This window comes from Heloderma suspectum, chromosome 3, assembly GCF_057233095.1.
Source record: "Heloderma suspectum isolate Gila_16-S chromosome 3, 16-S_ref, whole genome shotgun sequence".
NCBI classification, from domain to species: Eukaryota; Metazoa; Chordata; class Lepidosauria; order Squamata; family Helodermatidae; genus Heloderma; species Heloderma suspectum.
In genome coordinates this window covers 325,410,616-325,427,070 of record NC_139460.1, presented here as the reverse complement: position 1 = coordinate 325,427,070, position 16,455 = coordinate 325,410,616, and the positions used below count along the sequence as shown (strand labels likewise).

Sequence of the window (16,455 nt, the reverse complement as noted above, 5' to 3'; positions counted from 1 at the left end):
AATCGATTTACTGTAGCTGGTTAAAAAATATAGATAGCTAATTGGCGTTTCAATTAATCAGGGAGCATGTTTTTTGGGGGGGGAAATCTCAACACCAGTATTTATAAATCTGCAAACGGCAGGCACCATCTTAGAAAAGGCATCCTCCTCTATGCATAAACACATGCTTTACTTTCATGCATAAACACTTAACCATGTAAAACTAAAGAAAATGGGCTGGACCTAGACTTAAGTTAGTTGAACTTGGGTCCTATTGTGGTAAGTTAGGCAGGGCTGAGTTAAGTCCCATTCATTTCAATGGGAATAGAGTTCAACTAACTTCGCCTGGGCCCAACCCAATGTTTTTTTCATTCAAAACTATTGTTTAAACCAGAGGTGTTGAACCTCAGAACCATGGCCCCAATCTGGCCCACCTGGGGTCCCCATCCAGTGCCTCCTTCCTCATGTCACCAGTGGCTTCCTGGATCCCCCCACCCCTGGGAGAGAGCCAGAAAACCTCCACATTGTTTGGTGGTTTTCCAGCTTGCTCATGATTTCTTCCCCATTCTCACAGGTTGAAATGCCTCCCCTTAGGCTTAGTTACTGGCAGGAGGAGCTTTAAGGTAAAATATGCTGGTATCTTTTACATTTTCGGCCCCACCTGTTTTGCATTCGGCCCCGCCCACCACTGGAATGTGGCCCCCAAGACAGTCTCTGAAATTGAATCGGGCCCTCCAGCTGAAAGAGGTTCAATGGCCCTGGTTTAAGCCATATGCAAATGCATGCAGATTTAATTAATTGATTCATTTATTGATTGGTAAAAACCCGTTTGGTTAATTGGCCATGGGTTCTTTCACTGGGCAACCACCCTGGAACCACCCCTGACCTCGCCACGTGTGGCGGCGTCCCCTCCTCTTCCGCCCCCCCAGGTCACGGAACTGGCCCCGCTTGGCTCCCTGCTGGACCGGCTGCGCAAGAACCAGGGGCATTTCCTGATCGCCACGCTCTGCCAGTACGCCATCCAGATCGCCAGAGGCATGGCCTACCTGGAGTCGAAGCGCTTCATCCACCGCGACCTGGCCGCCCGCAACATCCTGCTGGCCGCCAACGACCTGGTCAAGATTGGCGACTTCGGCCTCATGCGAGCCTTGCCCAAGAACGACGACCACTACGTCATGCAGGAGCACCGCAAGGTCCCTTTTGCTTGGTGAGCCGCTGCTGGGGTGCCCAAGGGGGGCTTACGGCAGAGGGGAAAAGCAACCCCATACAAATAAGCTGAGAGCAGTGGGATGGAGTGGAGGCTGTGGCTCCGATGTCAGCGGGGTGGTGAATCCGCTCCGGGTTTCAGTCAGAACCAGCCAGAACTCTGAAGGAGCTATCCTTCAGAGTTCTGGCTGGTTCTGACTGAAACCCAGAGTGGATTCACCACACACTGACACTGGAGCCACCAGCCTCCGCTGCTATTGCCATCGCTGACTAGGGCTGAGGGATGCGGATGTATGAGAGTGTCATTTTTGCTAGCAAAACATGCAAGCACACCCCGTTCAAAGCTCGAGCACGTGTCTGCTGAAAATATTTGTAAATCGTCGAACTCGTGCTCATGTTCATCTTGTTCCTGTTTCCCAAGTGGATTTGCCCAAATTTCCTAATTTGAGCGAATTTCTTCTGTAGCCAGAATCGGGCCCACTTTAGCCTATGGAAGAAAGTTGTGCAAATTGGGAAACTGGCGCAGATGTGGGTAAACCTGCGCAAATCTCCCGTTCGCTCGCTGTGCTATTTGCGCACGTTTCTTGTTCACGCAGAAGGCGCGGCAATTGCAGACAGGAATCGTGCACAAGACGATGCTCTGCTAATCCTGGCGATCTTGAACGCTGCTCGTTCGCCCATCCCTACTGATGGGAGTTCAGCAGTGTCTGGAGGGCCATGTGTTGCCCACCCCTGTGCTGCCAGATATGCCCCAAACCAGTAAGAAAAGGTAGACTGGCCTAAAATGACAGATTAAAGCAGCAGATGAAAAAAACAGATCAGCAAAACTTAGTTCAGCTTTGGAAAAGCCTGCCGAAATAAGATTGCCTTCGCTACCTTTGTAAGAGCAGTCGGCGCTGAGGCAGGTGTATCATGTTGGCGTCGGGTGGGGAAGGGGCGGTCCAAAGGGTCCCCGCAAGTGGTGCAGAGTTCTTGGTCAGGCTCTTCCGGTGCTCAGATCATGCGCACACTTCACATGTGATCAAAGGAACGTGGCTGCCACAGGCATGCCTAGCTTGGCCCTCCAGAGGTGGACTGGCATGTCCTGGCCAGCGCCAAGAGGAGCCACCATTGGGCATGTGCTGAGGTGCCCACCTGAGTAGGGGGCCAACTGCCACTCCCTTGGGTCTCCTGGTCCTCCCCCACTCCTCTTTGCCGTTGCTGCGTGTTCACCTGCTCTCTCTGACCGTGCAAGCAGTGGCAAGAGCCAAGGGATGGAACAGCGTCCATGGAGCCGGGTGGAGGGCGCTGGGGGCACCTTGCCCCAGGGCTCCCTAAAACCTGGAGCCAGCACTAGGCACGTCTCATCATGGGCCCTGCTGCCCTGGCAGCTTTTACTGGCGCTGCCCACCTGCAGCTTGTTCCGGCTGCCTCCGGACACCTCCTGGCTGCCATGGGCAATATTGCAAGCACGGTTGAGAGAGGGGTTCCGGCAGCCTGTCCATGCGGCAGACCAAGCCACGGGGGCAGCGGTGGTTGGAAGGAAGAGGCAGAGCTTTGGAGGGCCAGTCGGAGGTGGTCCACTGCAGGGCCCTCTCAGGAGTGAGGACCACAACGGCCTCTGTTGATGTGGCTGCCCGTGGATGCACCCTCCCTGCCTAGCGGTGTTTTGAACAGTGACTCAGCTCGGGCTCCTCAATGATGACCGCATCTCTTTCTCTTTTCTCTCCCCCCCTTCCTCCCACTGGCCCGCACATTGCCACTGATCAGGTGTGCCCCCGAGAGCCTGAAGACCCGCACCTTCTCACACGCCAGTGACACTTGGATGTTTGGAGTCACGCTGTGGGAGATGTTCACATATGGACAGGAGCCGTGGGTTGGCCTTAACGGCAGTCAGGTATAATCACAGCAGCAGGGTCTATAGTGCAGTGTGCCAGAACAGATTGGGAGTTCCCGCGTGGATTTTTTGTCCATTTGAATGAGATGTGCCGACCCTGCCTTGTTATCAAGCTTCTAGTCCTCATGGCAGAAGCTTGCCGCTGAGGCTTGTCCTCCTGAGTCCTGCTTTCTTTGCCTAGATTTTGCACAAGATCGACAAGGAAGGTGAGCGGTTGGCCCGGCCAGAGGACTGCCCCCAGGACATCTACAACGTCATGCTGCAGTGCTGGGCGCACAAGCCGGAAGACCGGCCCACCTTTGTGGCCCTGCGTGACTTCCTGCTGGAGGTAACGGCTGGGCAGGGGGAGCAAAACCATGGCAGCCAGGAGGAAAGGTGCTCACTATGTGCCCAAGCAAAGTCAGGTGTGGAGGAGCGGGGTGCCTTGGAGAGAGGGGAGCCAGAGAACTGTGAAACCGGCGTTACTCCCCAATGTTCACCTGAGGAGAACAGTCTGATAAATGCCCCTTTCTAGGCCACAGCCATTTACTCTGTTGTCGTAAAACACAGGTGGGCAACGTGTGGCCCTAACCCTAGCCCTAAAAACGGGTTTCTGAAGATCTGCAATTGGTCTTTGTGGATCTGAGCCTCGAAAACCTCACGTCAAGGTTGGCTGTTTTTACATGCTCGTAACCCCTTATTTGGATGTCCGGCATGCTGCCACCTAGTGAGGGAGGGATGGGACTCCCACAGGAAGTTGCTTGGCGCGGTTGTATGGAAGAAACTCTCCCAAGAGGTTCTCCTGGCACTGACGTCGTTCTCTTTTGGGCACCAGGCAAAGACCTTTCTTTTCTCCCAGGTATTTCAGAGTCCTAGTTCTGGGTTACTGTGGCTGTTTGATCGAGCCCTGTGCTGTTTATTGTTTTGCATTATATCGTCTTTTATTCTTTTAAATATTTGCATGTTTGACTGTTCTATGGCATTTTAGTTTTCTAACTGTTTGTAATCTGCCCAGAGAACATTAGTTATCGGGCGGATTAGAAATACAATCAATCAATCAATCAATCAATCAGTCAATCAATAACTATTGCATGTATTTCACGTAGGCAGTAACCAGAATTCTTTGCTCCAAAACCTGGGCCAAGAAAAGCTTAATTTCCATGACCCTGTATGAGTTATGCACAATTATTTCAATTCCTCTGATTCTGCCAAATTTATTGTGCTTGTCGTAAGGAGGGGCAAGGACACTTAACCGCCCTTCCGCCCCCAACCACTGGAAACCTTATTTGGTCCCTCCCCCCCGCTTTTGATATTTTCAGCAGACATTGCTGACCAACCTTCACTAATATCTTTGCAACCATAAGGCCTAGGAACTTGAATTAAAAATAATTATCTGAGATTCTAAAGAAATAGAGCCCCAGACCACATCCAGTACTTTTTCTGTGGAGGTTGTCATGGTGTTGAGGCATTCACGTAGCCCTGGATATGATGGGTTATATCTTAGCTAGAATTCTGGAACCCATAAGGCACTCATACTGCCTGATGATGGTGGCAGCCATGCCCCATAGCATGGTGGGATATGAAGTCCAAGGCCAAGGGCGGCCCACTCTGCTATTGGCATTATTTGAGTGCCTGGAAAGGACAGGATCTGGATCAGGCCCACAAGTTGTCACCCATCCCAGTAAGGCCAGACCCAGTAAGGCCAGACCTTTTTCAGAGCACACAGGGTCATTTTCTTGGGGAGAGGAAGGGAAGAGGAACTAGGAAGAGCAGTGCTGGATCAGACCAAGGTCCATCTAGTCCAGCATCTGTTCCCACAGCGACCAGACAGCTGCCCCAACGGCAAGCCTACAAATAGGACATGAGTGCAACAGCACCCTCTGGCTTGTCTCCCCCAGCAACTGGCATACACAGATCCAGTGTGGTGTATTGGTTAGAGCATTGCTCTGGGACTCAGGAGATCCAGGTTCTAGTCCCCACTCAGCCATGAAGCTCCCTGGGAGACTGAGGGCCGGTCACTGACTCTCTGCCTAAACTACCTCACAAGATTGTTGTGAGGATAAAATGGAGAGGATCATGTAAGCCTCCTTGGGTTCCTTGTAAGAGGAAAAAAGGCAGGATATAAATGTAATACATAAATACTGGCCCTCCAATACTGGACGTAATATATAGCCGTCATGATTAGTAGCCTTTCCAGTTTGTCTAATCCCCTTTTAATGCGATCCACGTTGGTGGCCATCACTGCATCTTGTAGTAGCAAATTCTATAGTTTAACGAGGCACTGTGGGAAGAAGGACTTCCTTTTGTCTGTCCTGAACCTCCCACCATTCTGCTTCGTGAGAAGACCCCTCTGGGTTCTAGTTTTATGGGAGAGGGAGAAATGCCTCCATCTTGATGCCTCTGCAAGGTTTAGCTGTCTGGGGATTCTGCTCGTGTACTGTCCACCCCGCTGCACGGCTGACTCCCTGGCCGAGGTGCTTGAGGTGGTCTCTGATGTGCGTGTACAGTCCCCTAACTTACTGGTGTTGGGGGACTTCAACGTACATTCGGAGGCCATCCTCACAGGAGCACCTCGGGACTTCATGGAGACCATGGCCTCCTGGGAGCTGCACCATATTCTAACTGGGCCCACTCATGTAGCCGGTCATGCACTAGACCTTGTGTTTGTTTCTGAAGAAGCGGGGAGTGATCTGGAAGTCGGGGGTATATCCACCACCCCCTTGTCATGGTCAGATCACTATCTGGTGATGTTGGACTTCTCGGTTCCACAACCCCTCCGCAGGGGTGGAGGACCCATTAAAATGGTCCGCCCCAGGCGTCTTATGGATCCAAATGGATTCCTGAACGCGCTTGGGGATTCTCTGGGGCATGCCAACGGCCACTCGGTCGAGACCCTGGTGGGTAGCTGGAATGCCGCAATTACTGGGGCATTAGATCGGGTGGCTCCGAAACGCCCTTTCCCCCTGAACAGGGCTCGGACTGCACCATGGTTCAATCCGCGGTTACGAGCTCTGAAACAGGAGGTGAGACGGCTAGAGCGCCGGTGGCGGAAGTCTCGCTCCAAAGACGATCAGACACGGGCTAGAGCTATATTTTCAGCCTATCACGTGGCGGTGAAGGCAGCAAAAAAGGAATATTATGCTGCCTCCATTGCGTCTGCAGAGTGCTGCCCCAGGAGGCTGTTCCAAGTGGTCCGGAGCCTGGTCGGTCCTGTGGCTCCGGAACCACTGGAGCATTCTAAGGCCTCCTGTGAGGCTTTGGCAAGGCACTTTGCAGATAAAATTGATCAGATTAGGTGTGTTACTCTGCACACTGTGGATACAGTTAGTGAGCAAGAGGCGGCCTGTGGCAAACCGGTTTTGTGGGATCGGTTCCAGCTTCTTCCTCCTGATGAAGTGGACAAGGTGCTTTCATCTGTAAGGCTGACCACCTGCTTACTTGATCCTTGCCCATCTTGGCTCATTATGAGCTGCAGAGAGAGACTGGGTGAGGGGATCAAGGCGGTGGTGAACGCCTCCCTTGAGGAGGGAGTGATGCCATCAGCCCTCAAGGAGGCAGTGATAAGACCGCTCTTAAAGAAGCCCTCCTTGGATCCTCAAGTTCTGAACAACTTTCGCCCAGTCTCAAATCTGCCATTTTTGGGCAAGGTGATTGAGCGGGTGGTGGCGGTGCAGTTGAAGGCACACTTGGAAGAAACTGATTATCTAGACCCATTTCAGTCGGGCTTCAGGCCTGGGCATGGGACAGAAACGGCCTTGGTCGCCTTGGTGGATGATATGAGGAGGGCTCTGGATAGGGGTGAATGCTCCTTCCTTGTTCTCCTCGACCTCTCAGCGGCTTTTGATACCGTTGACCACGGTATCCTCCTGGACCGCCTGGAGGGGTTGGGCATTGGAGACACTGTATTGCGGTGGTTCCGGTCCTTCCTCTCCGGCATGTACCAGAGGGTAGCACTGGGAGAGGAGGTTTCGGACCGGTGGCCACTTACTTGTGGGGTGCCACAGGGTTCCATCCTCTCCCCGATGCTATTTAACATCTATGTGAAGCTGCTGGGAGCTATCATCAGGAGGTTTGGGGTGCAGTGTCATCAGTATGCGGATGACACGCAGCTCTACCTCTCATTCAAATCTTCACCAAGGTTGGCCGTAGAATCCCTGTCCAAATGTCTGGAGACGGTGAGTGGCTGGATGGGGAGGAATAAGCTGAAGCTCAACCCTGACAAGACCGAGGTACTTTTGGTGGGAGACAAGAGGAGGCTGGGGGATGTTGACCTGGTGTTGAATGGGGTACGGCTACCCTTGAAAGACCAGGTCCACAGCCTGGGGGTCATTTTGGACTCCCAGCTGTCCATGGAGGCTCAGGTGTCAGCTGTGAGCCGGACAGCGCTGTATCAACTCCTTCTGATATGGCGGCTGCGCCCCTTCCTTCCCGACCATCTGCTCCCATCGGTAGTACATGCCCTGGTCTCCTCTCGTTTGGACTACTGTAATGCGCTCTACGTGGGGTTACCCTCGAAGACGGTTCGGAAACTGCAGCTGGTACAGAACGCGGCGGCTCGCCTGATTAAAGGCAGCCGCCGGCGAGATCACATCACTCCAGTGCTGAAGGAGTTGCACTGGTTACCAGTTGTTTTCCGGGTCAAATTCAAGGTGTTGGTTTTGACCTTTAAAACCCTATATGGTTCCGGCCCAGCCTATCTTAAGGAGCGCCTCCAGCAACACCAGACAGGCCGCTTAACAAGATCAGCCTCGGATGGCCTTCTCTCTGTCCCATCAGCCAGGACAGCTAGACTGGTGGGGACGAGGGAGAGGGCCTTCTCTGTGGTGGCCCCCACTCTGTGGAACTCCCTCCCTAGGGAACTCCACTATGCCCCCTCTTTAATGAGCTTCCGTCGTGCATTAAAAACGTGGTTGTTCAGGCAGGCATTTGGGGTGGGCTAGGGTATTTAAAAAAAAAAAATTATGGTAAAATTTTATTGTTTTAAATTGTTTTATGGTGGGTTGTACATCGCCCAGAGTGGCTGGGTGACCAGTCAGATGGGCGATTAATAAATTTAATAAATAAATAAATAAAATAAATAGCTGAGTCACACCTTGGTTAAACTTTCCTGTCACTTTTCCTCCTCTTTCCTCCATCAGGCGCAGCCCACGGATATGCGGGCCCTGCAGGACTTTGAAGAGCCAGACAAACTTCTTATCCAGATGAATGACATCATCACGGTCATCGAGGGCAGGTATCGTGTGGGGAGGGCTGGGCTGGGCTGGGCTGGGCTGGGACGTGGACATCTCGCGGCTTGCTGTGGGGCAGGCAGCAGGACACACAGCCCTGTACACAGGACAGGTTCCTGTTTCTTTCTCCTCCACCTCCTCTTTAGCAGCTCCCCCCCATTAAGAATATATCTGGATCACACCAAAGGCCTGTCTCAGGGCTAGACTGCTTAGGGGGATGCAAGGGCTTAATTTTCCAAGTTAAATCAAAAACTAGAAGATCCTTCAACCACCTCCCAAACTTAAAAAGGTATGTGGAAACCATTTCCCCCTACCCAAGGAGAAAATTATTTGAAATTCTCCCCCACCCTGCACAAGAGGCAGAAGAAACAATGCCTTTTTTGCAGGGAGAGAAAAAAATACCGAAAATAGGGAGCAGGATTCAGCACAGCACTAGTAGTGATGGAGACCAATTTGGATGGCTTTAAAAGGGGATTGGACAAATTCCTGGAGAAGGCAATAAATGGCTACTAGTCCTGGTGGCCATAGGCTCCCTCCAGTATCAGAGGACCAGTTGCTGGGGAACATGGGCAGGAGGGTGCTGTTGCGCTCATGTCCTGCTGGTGGGTTTCCCGTGGGCAGCTGGTTGGCCACTGTGTGAACAGAATGCTGGACTAGATGGACCCTTGGTCTGATCCAGCAGGGCTCTTCTTATGTTCATAAGGGCCATTTTCATCCCCCTCCCCCTTCGCCACACCCCTTGGACCACTAGGGAAAAATTCGCCAGTTTTAAAACAAGTGAGAATTGGCCCTTTTAGCCTTTCTTAGCAGTTTGTTTCGGCTGCCACCACTGTGAATTTCTGCAGTGGGGGGGATGTGTGTGTATGTCAGGGGCCACACCAGGAGGTGGTGAGCACCGCAGGTTGCCCACCTCTGGCTTCTCTAGTCCAGGATCCTGTTCACACAGTGGCCAACCAGCTGCCCATAGCCTTATCTTCCATGTTTTATCCCAATCCCCTTTTAAAGCCATCTAAGTTCATGGCCATCACCACATCTTGTGGTAGCAAATTTCATAGTTTAACTCTGTGCTTTGTGGAAAACTGCTTCCTGAAAACTGCTTCATGTCTTTCCTGAATCCCCCACCATGGGATGACCCTGGGTTCTGGCACTATGGGAGAGGAACCTCCCGCTGGCCACCTTCTCCACGCTATGCATAATTTTATAAACCTCTAAAAAGCCCCAAACGTTGTAACCTTTCCTTATAGGGAATTGGCTCGAGCCCATGGGTTATTTTGGTTGCACGTTTCTGTACCTTTCCCAGTTCTACAATATCATTGTTGAGATATGGGGCCCCTCTACACAGGAGATTTACCCTGGTGCTTATGTCACTCACAGTGGTCCATGACACATGTCGTTGTTGCCACTCTGCAGCAAACCCGTTCTTCCCAGCTGAAAACCCCGCATTTTTCGCAAAGGCGTTTTGTGCCGCATTTTCCCTATAACCTGGCTCCCACGTGGTTCCAGTGGAGTGTGTCCCATATCCCCGAATTGAATGCAGCTTACTACGTGTGTTTGGAGGGATGGCGTTTTGATGTTGTGTCGCTGTAGGGGGGCTGCCCCTTTTCTTTTGTTTCTTTTCCCGCTGCATCCATCCACAGCAAGGGAGATTGGGTTGGGTAGCAAGCTGCTAACTGGCTAATCGCTGAGAAAGAGGTGTTGGTGAAACATGTCTACTCGGATGTAAGAAGCAGAGAGAAGGGGTAGGAAGCTGTTCTTCCAGGCTTTCAGCTGAAAAGATCAGAGGGAAGGAAGGGAAGCTGCATTCATAAACGCTTTTCCAGGCGTGCACAGGAGCGAATGGCTAGGGGCTTTGTAACCATGTCTTCTCAGATGTAAGGAGCAGAGACAAGGGGTGGGAGCCCTTTTCCATTACAGCAACAAGCAGAGAGAAGGGATGGAAGAGCCTTGTAAGGAGGAAGGGAAAGTTGTGATCGCTGCTTTGTAAACATACTCAGGTGTAAGGAGCAGAGGCGAGAAAGCAGGCAAAGGGGGTGGTGAAGGGATGCCGTAAGGAGGCACTGTTCTGCTGCCTGCCCTCCCCGCCACCTCCCTGCTGGTGGAGCTCTGGTTGCTTTTCTGCACCGTTGCCTCCTTGTAGTGCTTGGCGGGGTGTCTTCCATTGCATTTCGCAGAGCACGGGAGCAGGGAAGGAGGCGAGGTGCAAGGCTGGTGTTTTAAACCTCCACTCTTAGGGGAGAGCAAAGGAATGGAAAGAGTTAACCTTTGGCCTCTCCCTCTGCTGACCATCAGGGGTTTGGACGGATTTGGAAATGGCATCTCACACCTTCAAATATGAATGGGGCTGGTTCGCTCCTTTCTCCTTTAGAATTTTTTTGCCTCAAAGGACAAGAAGCTGGCATGGATAACCATGTCTACTCAGAAGTAAATCACATTTTTTTCAATGAGGCTTACTCCCGAGAAAGTCGGCAGGTTGCTTTTGGGTTGAAACCCCCCCCCCCCCGCCACTCTTCCTCACCAAGCTGAATAAAGTTTTGAAAAATGAAAGGAAGGAAATTTGTTGATCACGTGTCGTTCGCTTGCGGGACTCCACCCACATATGCACAAAATAGTGTGTTTTCTACTGCTGATGTTTGCCCCGAGACAGTGTTTCCCCCCCACCCCCAGTATAAACCGCATTAGCTGGCAACATGTGCCATGGAAGAAGGAAATCCAAAATGATGAAAATCCAGTTTTACATAGAATCGTCTCAGAAAGTGTCTCTGTGTGGATGGGGCCATGGTGACCAGAACTGTACACAGTATTCCAGCTCTTGTTGCTCAATAGATTTGTTGAAAAGCAGTTTAATTTTCTATTTCTTTCCTAATGATCCCCAACATAGAGTTTGCCTCTTTCACAGAACCCACACACTGGGTTGACATTTTCATTGTGTTGTCCATCACAACCCCAAGATCTCTTTCTTGGTCAGTCACCACTAGCTCAGATCCTGACAGCATCTATGTGAAGCTGAGATCTTTTGCTGTCTCATGCACCGTTTTACACTTGCTTACACTGAACCGCATTTGCCATTTTGATGCCCATTCTCCCAGTTTGGAGAGATTCTTTTGGAGCTCTTCACAGTTTTAACCACCCTAAATGACTTGGTATCATCAGCAAACTTGGCAACTTCACTGTTCGTTTCTAATTCTAGATCATTTCGGAACAAGTTGGAAAGCATTGGCCCCAATACAGATCTTTGGGGGACCGCCCTGATTACGTCCCTCCATTGGGAGAACTGTCCACTTATTCCTACTCTCTGCTTCTTGTTCTTTAAGTAGTTACTGATCCGCAAGAGGACCTCTCCTCTTATTGCACAACTGGAATGGGAGTTCCAGTCCAAAATATTTGTGGGTGCCAGGTTGGGGTGGCCTGCCATAGAGATTTACTGTACGTACGTTTCAGCTTCTTTCAGTTGTGCTCGTTGTAGACTGCAGGCTTTCGATGTGGAGGGGTGGGGATCTAGTCCATGCAGTGAGCCGTGCAGTAACTGAATGGGTCATCGTATCGGGACTGTTGCCACACAGCATACTTTGAAATGGCCCCCCTGTTGCAGCCTGCGAACCTGCTGTGGGTGTAGATGCATCACATTTAGGTGATCATAACTCTCTCTTTTACTTTTGTGTAAGCATGCAGGGCCCTGATCTGGATCCAGCTGCAGGTAGTGGGGGGTTAAACCTTCCTCCCCAGCCACTCCTTTTTCTTTACATTCATCCCAGTGTGGGGAGGGCCAGTGTGATGTAGTGGTGAGAGTGTTGGACTGGGAGCTGGGAGTTCCGGGTTCTCGTCCCCACTCAGCCGTGGAAGCTCACTGGGTGACTTTGGGCCAGCCACTGACTCTCTGCCTCACCTACCTCACAGGGTTGTTGTGAGGGGTTAGATGGAGAGGAGGAGGATAATATAAGCCGCCTCGGGTTCCTTGCGAAAGGAAAAAAGGTGGGAAAGAAATGTAATAATAAATCATAAATACCACCCCCCACCCCCTGGCACGTGAAGAGCGTAAGAAAGAAAAAGGGCTACCTGACTTCAGCCCATAGCATAGGACTGGCTACCCTTGCACACCTCTCTCTCCTCAGTTTCCCCTCCTTTCCGTCTGTAAAAGAGGAACACAAGCCAGGTTACAAACCCACCCTAAGAAGTTGCAGTGTCTCCACCTGCCAAAAGACGCCACCACACAGAGCGTTTGGGCAGAATCTGGGGGTCCTAAGCTCCATTCTCCTTCGGTGGCCGTGTAGGCATGGCCAGTCCCTTTGCTTCTTTGATTTAGTGCCCCATGGGCAAAATAGGCTTACATGAAGAGAAACGCAGTGAAGATCGTACAGCGCTCCTCTGATGAAACACAGGATGTTAAAGAAATAAGAGTCTAAAATACCAAGGAGTGCCCCAGGAATCTACGGAGACTGTTCTTTAGGGGGCAGCAAAGGCGAATATCCCATGCAGAGCATCCAGCTCCCCTGAGTTCTGCTTTGAAATATTCTGCTCTCGGCTCTCCCCAACAACCAGGGCTAGGGATCCTAACTCAGAGCCTGAGTGCCGCGAGTGAGGAGGTGCCCCTGTCCCCTGCCTGTCCATGTGCCATGCAGAATCGGTGCTCCCCGTGCCCATTCCAGGCTTCCTTTCTGGGGACCCTCGACCCTCCCTCCCCTGAGTCCCTTCCCTGGGCGGTGATTTTTGCCCTGGCTTGTGTACCCTCCAGTGCTCTCAGCCGCGCACTTGCACGCCCCCGCCCCAGCTGCCGCTCCCTGCCACCCACGCTGAACTCCCTCTCTGCCAGCGAGGGAGCGGGCTGGCTGGTTTGGGATTGCTTTGCCAGGAAAGCCAGCAAGAGCAGAAAGGCTGCCTGCTAAGGCAATCACCCTGTCCTGGCCAAGCTTAGGAGAATCGCGGGGAGTGGGGGGGAGGTACAGGCCCTCTGCCCTCTGCTCAGACCTGAAACGGGGCATTCCTGCTGTACACTTGGCCAGCCTGTTTCCTGAAGCGCTCGGGCAGCTTGCTGTCATTGCTGAAAGTTCATCTTCAGACCAAGATCCACCGTTGCACAATACCTTGATTCGGGCCTGCCTAAATTCCACAGGCATGTGTGAGCTTTCAAGTTCTCAAGGACTCTTCATCAGTGGCACAAAAAGGAGGGGATGGGGGAAGAAACAGTAAAGTCCCAGCATTTGGTTAGATGTGGCCATGATTGGTTGGTGCTAATAAACGGATGGCCCAACGGTGGATCTTGGATTGCTTTTCTCATGGACCAGCACAGCAAGCTTTGTGTTTTGTATTACATGTCCAGAGCAGAGCAGCGTGCTGTTCAAGGGACTCCCTGGTTCAAACCTTGCCTTAGCAACAAAGTCACTCAGTGGCTTTAGGCAGGCCAGGGTCTCTCTGCCTCAGTTCCCCATCTGCAAAATGCGAAGAATATTTGCCTCATTGAGCTAAGGCCATACAAAGAGCTCTGCTGGATCAGACCCAAGTTCCATCTAGCCTAGCATCCTGTTTCCCACAGTAGCCAGCCAGATGCCCCCCCTAGGAAGCCCACGAGCACAAGCCAACGGCCTTCTCAAGTCACTGCTCCTCAGTATTTATTTATATTTTTTATTTAACACATATTTGTCCCACTCCTCGGCCAAAAACACTCCCAGAGCGGCTTACATACAATTAGTAAAAACAAGGCAGGCCCTGCCCTGCAGGCTTGTGATCTAAAAAGACCCGACACACAAGGAGAAAGGGGAGGGGAGGGAAGAGGAAAACAGACTTTCAGCAGGGCAGGTGGAACAGCCCTGCTCTCCCTTCTCATCTCCCTCCGCTGCAGCCTGCTGGGATAGCTTCTGCTGGTGACCATGAGGGAGGAGCTGGTATTGAAGGATGGAATGCCTCGAAATATGGAGGCTCCATTTCTCCCCCATGGCTGCTGCTAGAGCTATTTCCCTCTGGATTTGTTTAATCCCCTTTGGAAGGCATGTAAGGGAGTGGCCGTCTGTGTGGGAGCGAGTCCCGTAAGTTAATTACACGTTGCGTGAAGAAGTACTTTCTTCTTACTGCCTTGCATCTGCCCCCCCACCCCCCCCCACCAAATTTGATTGGGTGACCCCCTCACCCACCCAGGTTCTGGTGTTACAGGAGAGGGAGAATAGTGGAACTGGGGGTCGCCCAGTGAAATTGATAAGCAATAGACCCGAGTGAGTGTGTGGGGTAGCGCTCTAAGCGAGAGGGTTGCCTGCCACTGACCTCCCCTCCCCTGTATGGCGGCTGCAGCACTGGGCCAAAACGAAGGAGATGGAATTCCATACAGGTCAATGTAAAGTCTTGCATTTAGGTACAAAAAACCAAACAACCAAAGGCATGAATATAGGATGGGGAAGACCTGGCTTGGCAGCAGCGCACGCAAACATGATAGCGGTTTCAAATATCTGAAAGGCTGCCGTGCAGAAGATGGAGCAGACTTCTCCTCTGTTGCTCCTCAGGGCAGGACTAGAGTCAGTGGGTGGCCATTCCAGGGAAGCAGATTTCGGCTAAACATTAGGAGGCGCTTCCTGATAGCAGGAGCCAACTGTTCAGCAGTGGAGCAGGAGCGGAGCAGGCTGCCTCGGGAGGTGGTGGGTTCTCCTTCGCTGGAGGTATTTAAGCAGAGGCTGGATGGCCCTTGGCCAGGGATGCTGTGGCTGCATTTTGCAGTACAGAGCCTGCACTGAGCAGGGGGCTGGACCAGATGACCTCTGAGGCCCCTTTCAACTCTAGGATGCGCTTGTTTTCTGCACAGAGGCTGCACTGGCTTGGTGAGGGGCTTGGCAGAAGGTAGATCTTGATCTCGCGGTACAATTCAGGCAATTTGCAGCAGATCCACAATGATTTCTGACTCCCAGTTGTTGAAGAACAGCAACAATGAAAAGGCTTTTTATCCCCCCCCCTTTTTTTTTCTAAATTAGGTGGCAGAACCAAAGAAAGCTCAGGGGGAAATCTGCAGTGTGAGCGTCTGTGTGTGAATCCCTGGGCTGAGGATGTGTTTAGAGCTCCCTTCCCCAAGCTGGGGCCCTCCAGATGTGCTGGACTGCAACCCCGTCATTCCCAGCCAGTGTGGCCAATGGGAAGTGTAGTCCAATACACCTGGAGGGCACCAGCTTCGGGAAGGCGGTCTTAGTAGCATTCTGAATGTGTGTCTGACACACACACACACACAACACACACACACATCATCATTTTCTCCCCCTGGCAGCCTGGGTCAGTGGAGCTCGCTGTTCACGTAACCACCAAAGTAGATCCTGCAATGCTAAAGTGCCTCTTCCGTCTCCCCGCCGCCCCCCGGTTACTGGCCACAGCTGGGAGGAGGACACCAGCAGTGCCGGGTCCAGTGGGCCCTTGGGCCAGGCCCCTTCCACGGCCCCTCCCTCCGTGAGTCTGCCCTGCCTCCTCACCGCCATGGTCAGCAGCAGCTGCTCTGTCTCCCCCTCCTCCTCATTCTCATCATTTCTGACGCTCGCTTGCTTGGCAGGCAGGTGGGGAGCCCAGAGGCCAGGGCATTTGCTGCTGCTCCTGCGCACTCTTGGCTAGAACAAGGGGTAGGCAGGCTGCACGGGTGATGGGGAGGAGCAGTTCCCGGGGGCTCCCACTGGGGTGTGGGCCCACAGCAGCCGCCCCACCAGGCCTGTCCTCGGCGCCCTCCCTGGGGACCAAGGAACGTGTAGCGTGATGACACCCTCGTGTCATGGAGAGGGACCACCATAGCACGGGGGGAACAATCCCTGGCTTTGCCTGCGGAGGGCCGTCGCTTCGGTCCCCGGCTAGGAGGGTCAGGGAGCAGGCGAGGGGGAGCCCTCTTTTGTTCCTGAGACGCTGGGAGCCGCTGCTGGCCGGAGATGAACAAAGGGTCCGACCCGCTGCAGCAGCAGCTTTCCCCAACCTGACTCCCTCGCGATGTCTTGGGACTGCAACTCCCACAATTCCCAGGACGTGCTGGCTGGGAATTATGGGAGTCGCAGTCCCAAGACACCTGGAGGGTGCGAAGTTGGGGAAAGCTGTGCTCAGTGAAGGGTGGTGGCTCCGATGTGAGTTGGGGCGGAGCGTCCGCTCCGGGTTTCGGTCGGAAGCAGCCAGAACTCTGAAGGAGCTCTCCAAGGTGCTTTGCAGGGGGTGGGTTACGCGTCGCACCTCGGAGAGCTCCTTCAGAGT

General features: G+C 52.6%; 1 protein-coding gene across 7 annotated transcripts in view; it reads left to right on the top strand.

Moving 5' to 3' along the window:
* TNK2 (tyrosine kinase non receptor 2) overlaps window positions 1–16,455 on the top strand; it is a 134,941-nt gene that overhangs the window by 86,572 nt on the left and 31,914 nt on the right. For all 7 annotated transcript variants that reach the window (XM_084847751.1, XM_084847753.1, XM_084847754.1 and 4 more), the window contains 4 exons: window positions 909–1,186; window positions 2,935–3,061; window positions 3,243–3,389; window positions 8,179–8,273. In XM_084847751.1, the coding sequence (XP_084703877.1) occupies window positions 909–1,186; window positions 2,935–3,061; window positions 3,243–3,389; window positions 8,179–8,273 (647 nt within the window). The remainder of the gene's footprint in view (window positions 1–908; window positions 1,187–2,934; window positions 3,062–3,242; window positions 3,390–8,178; window positions 8,274–16,455) is intronic.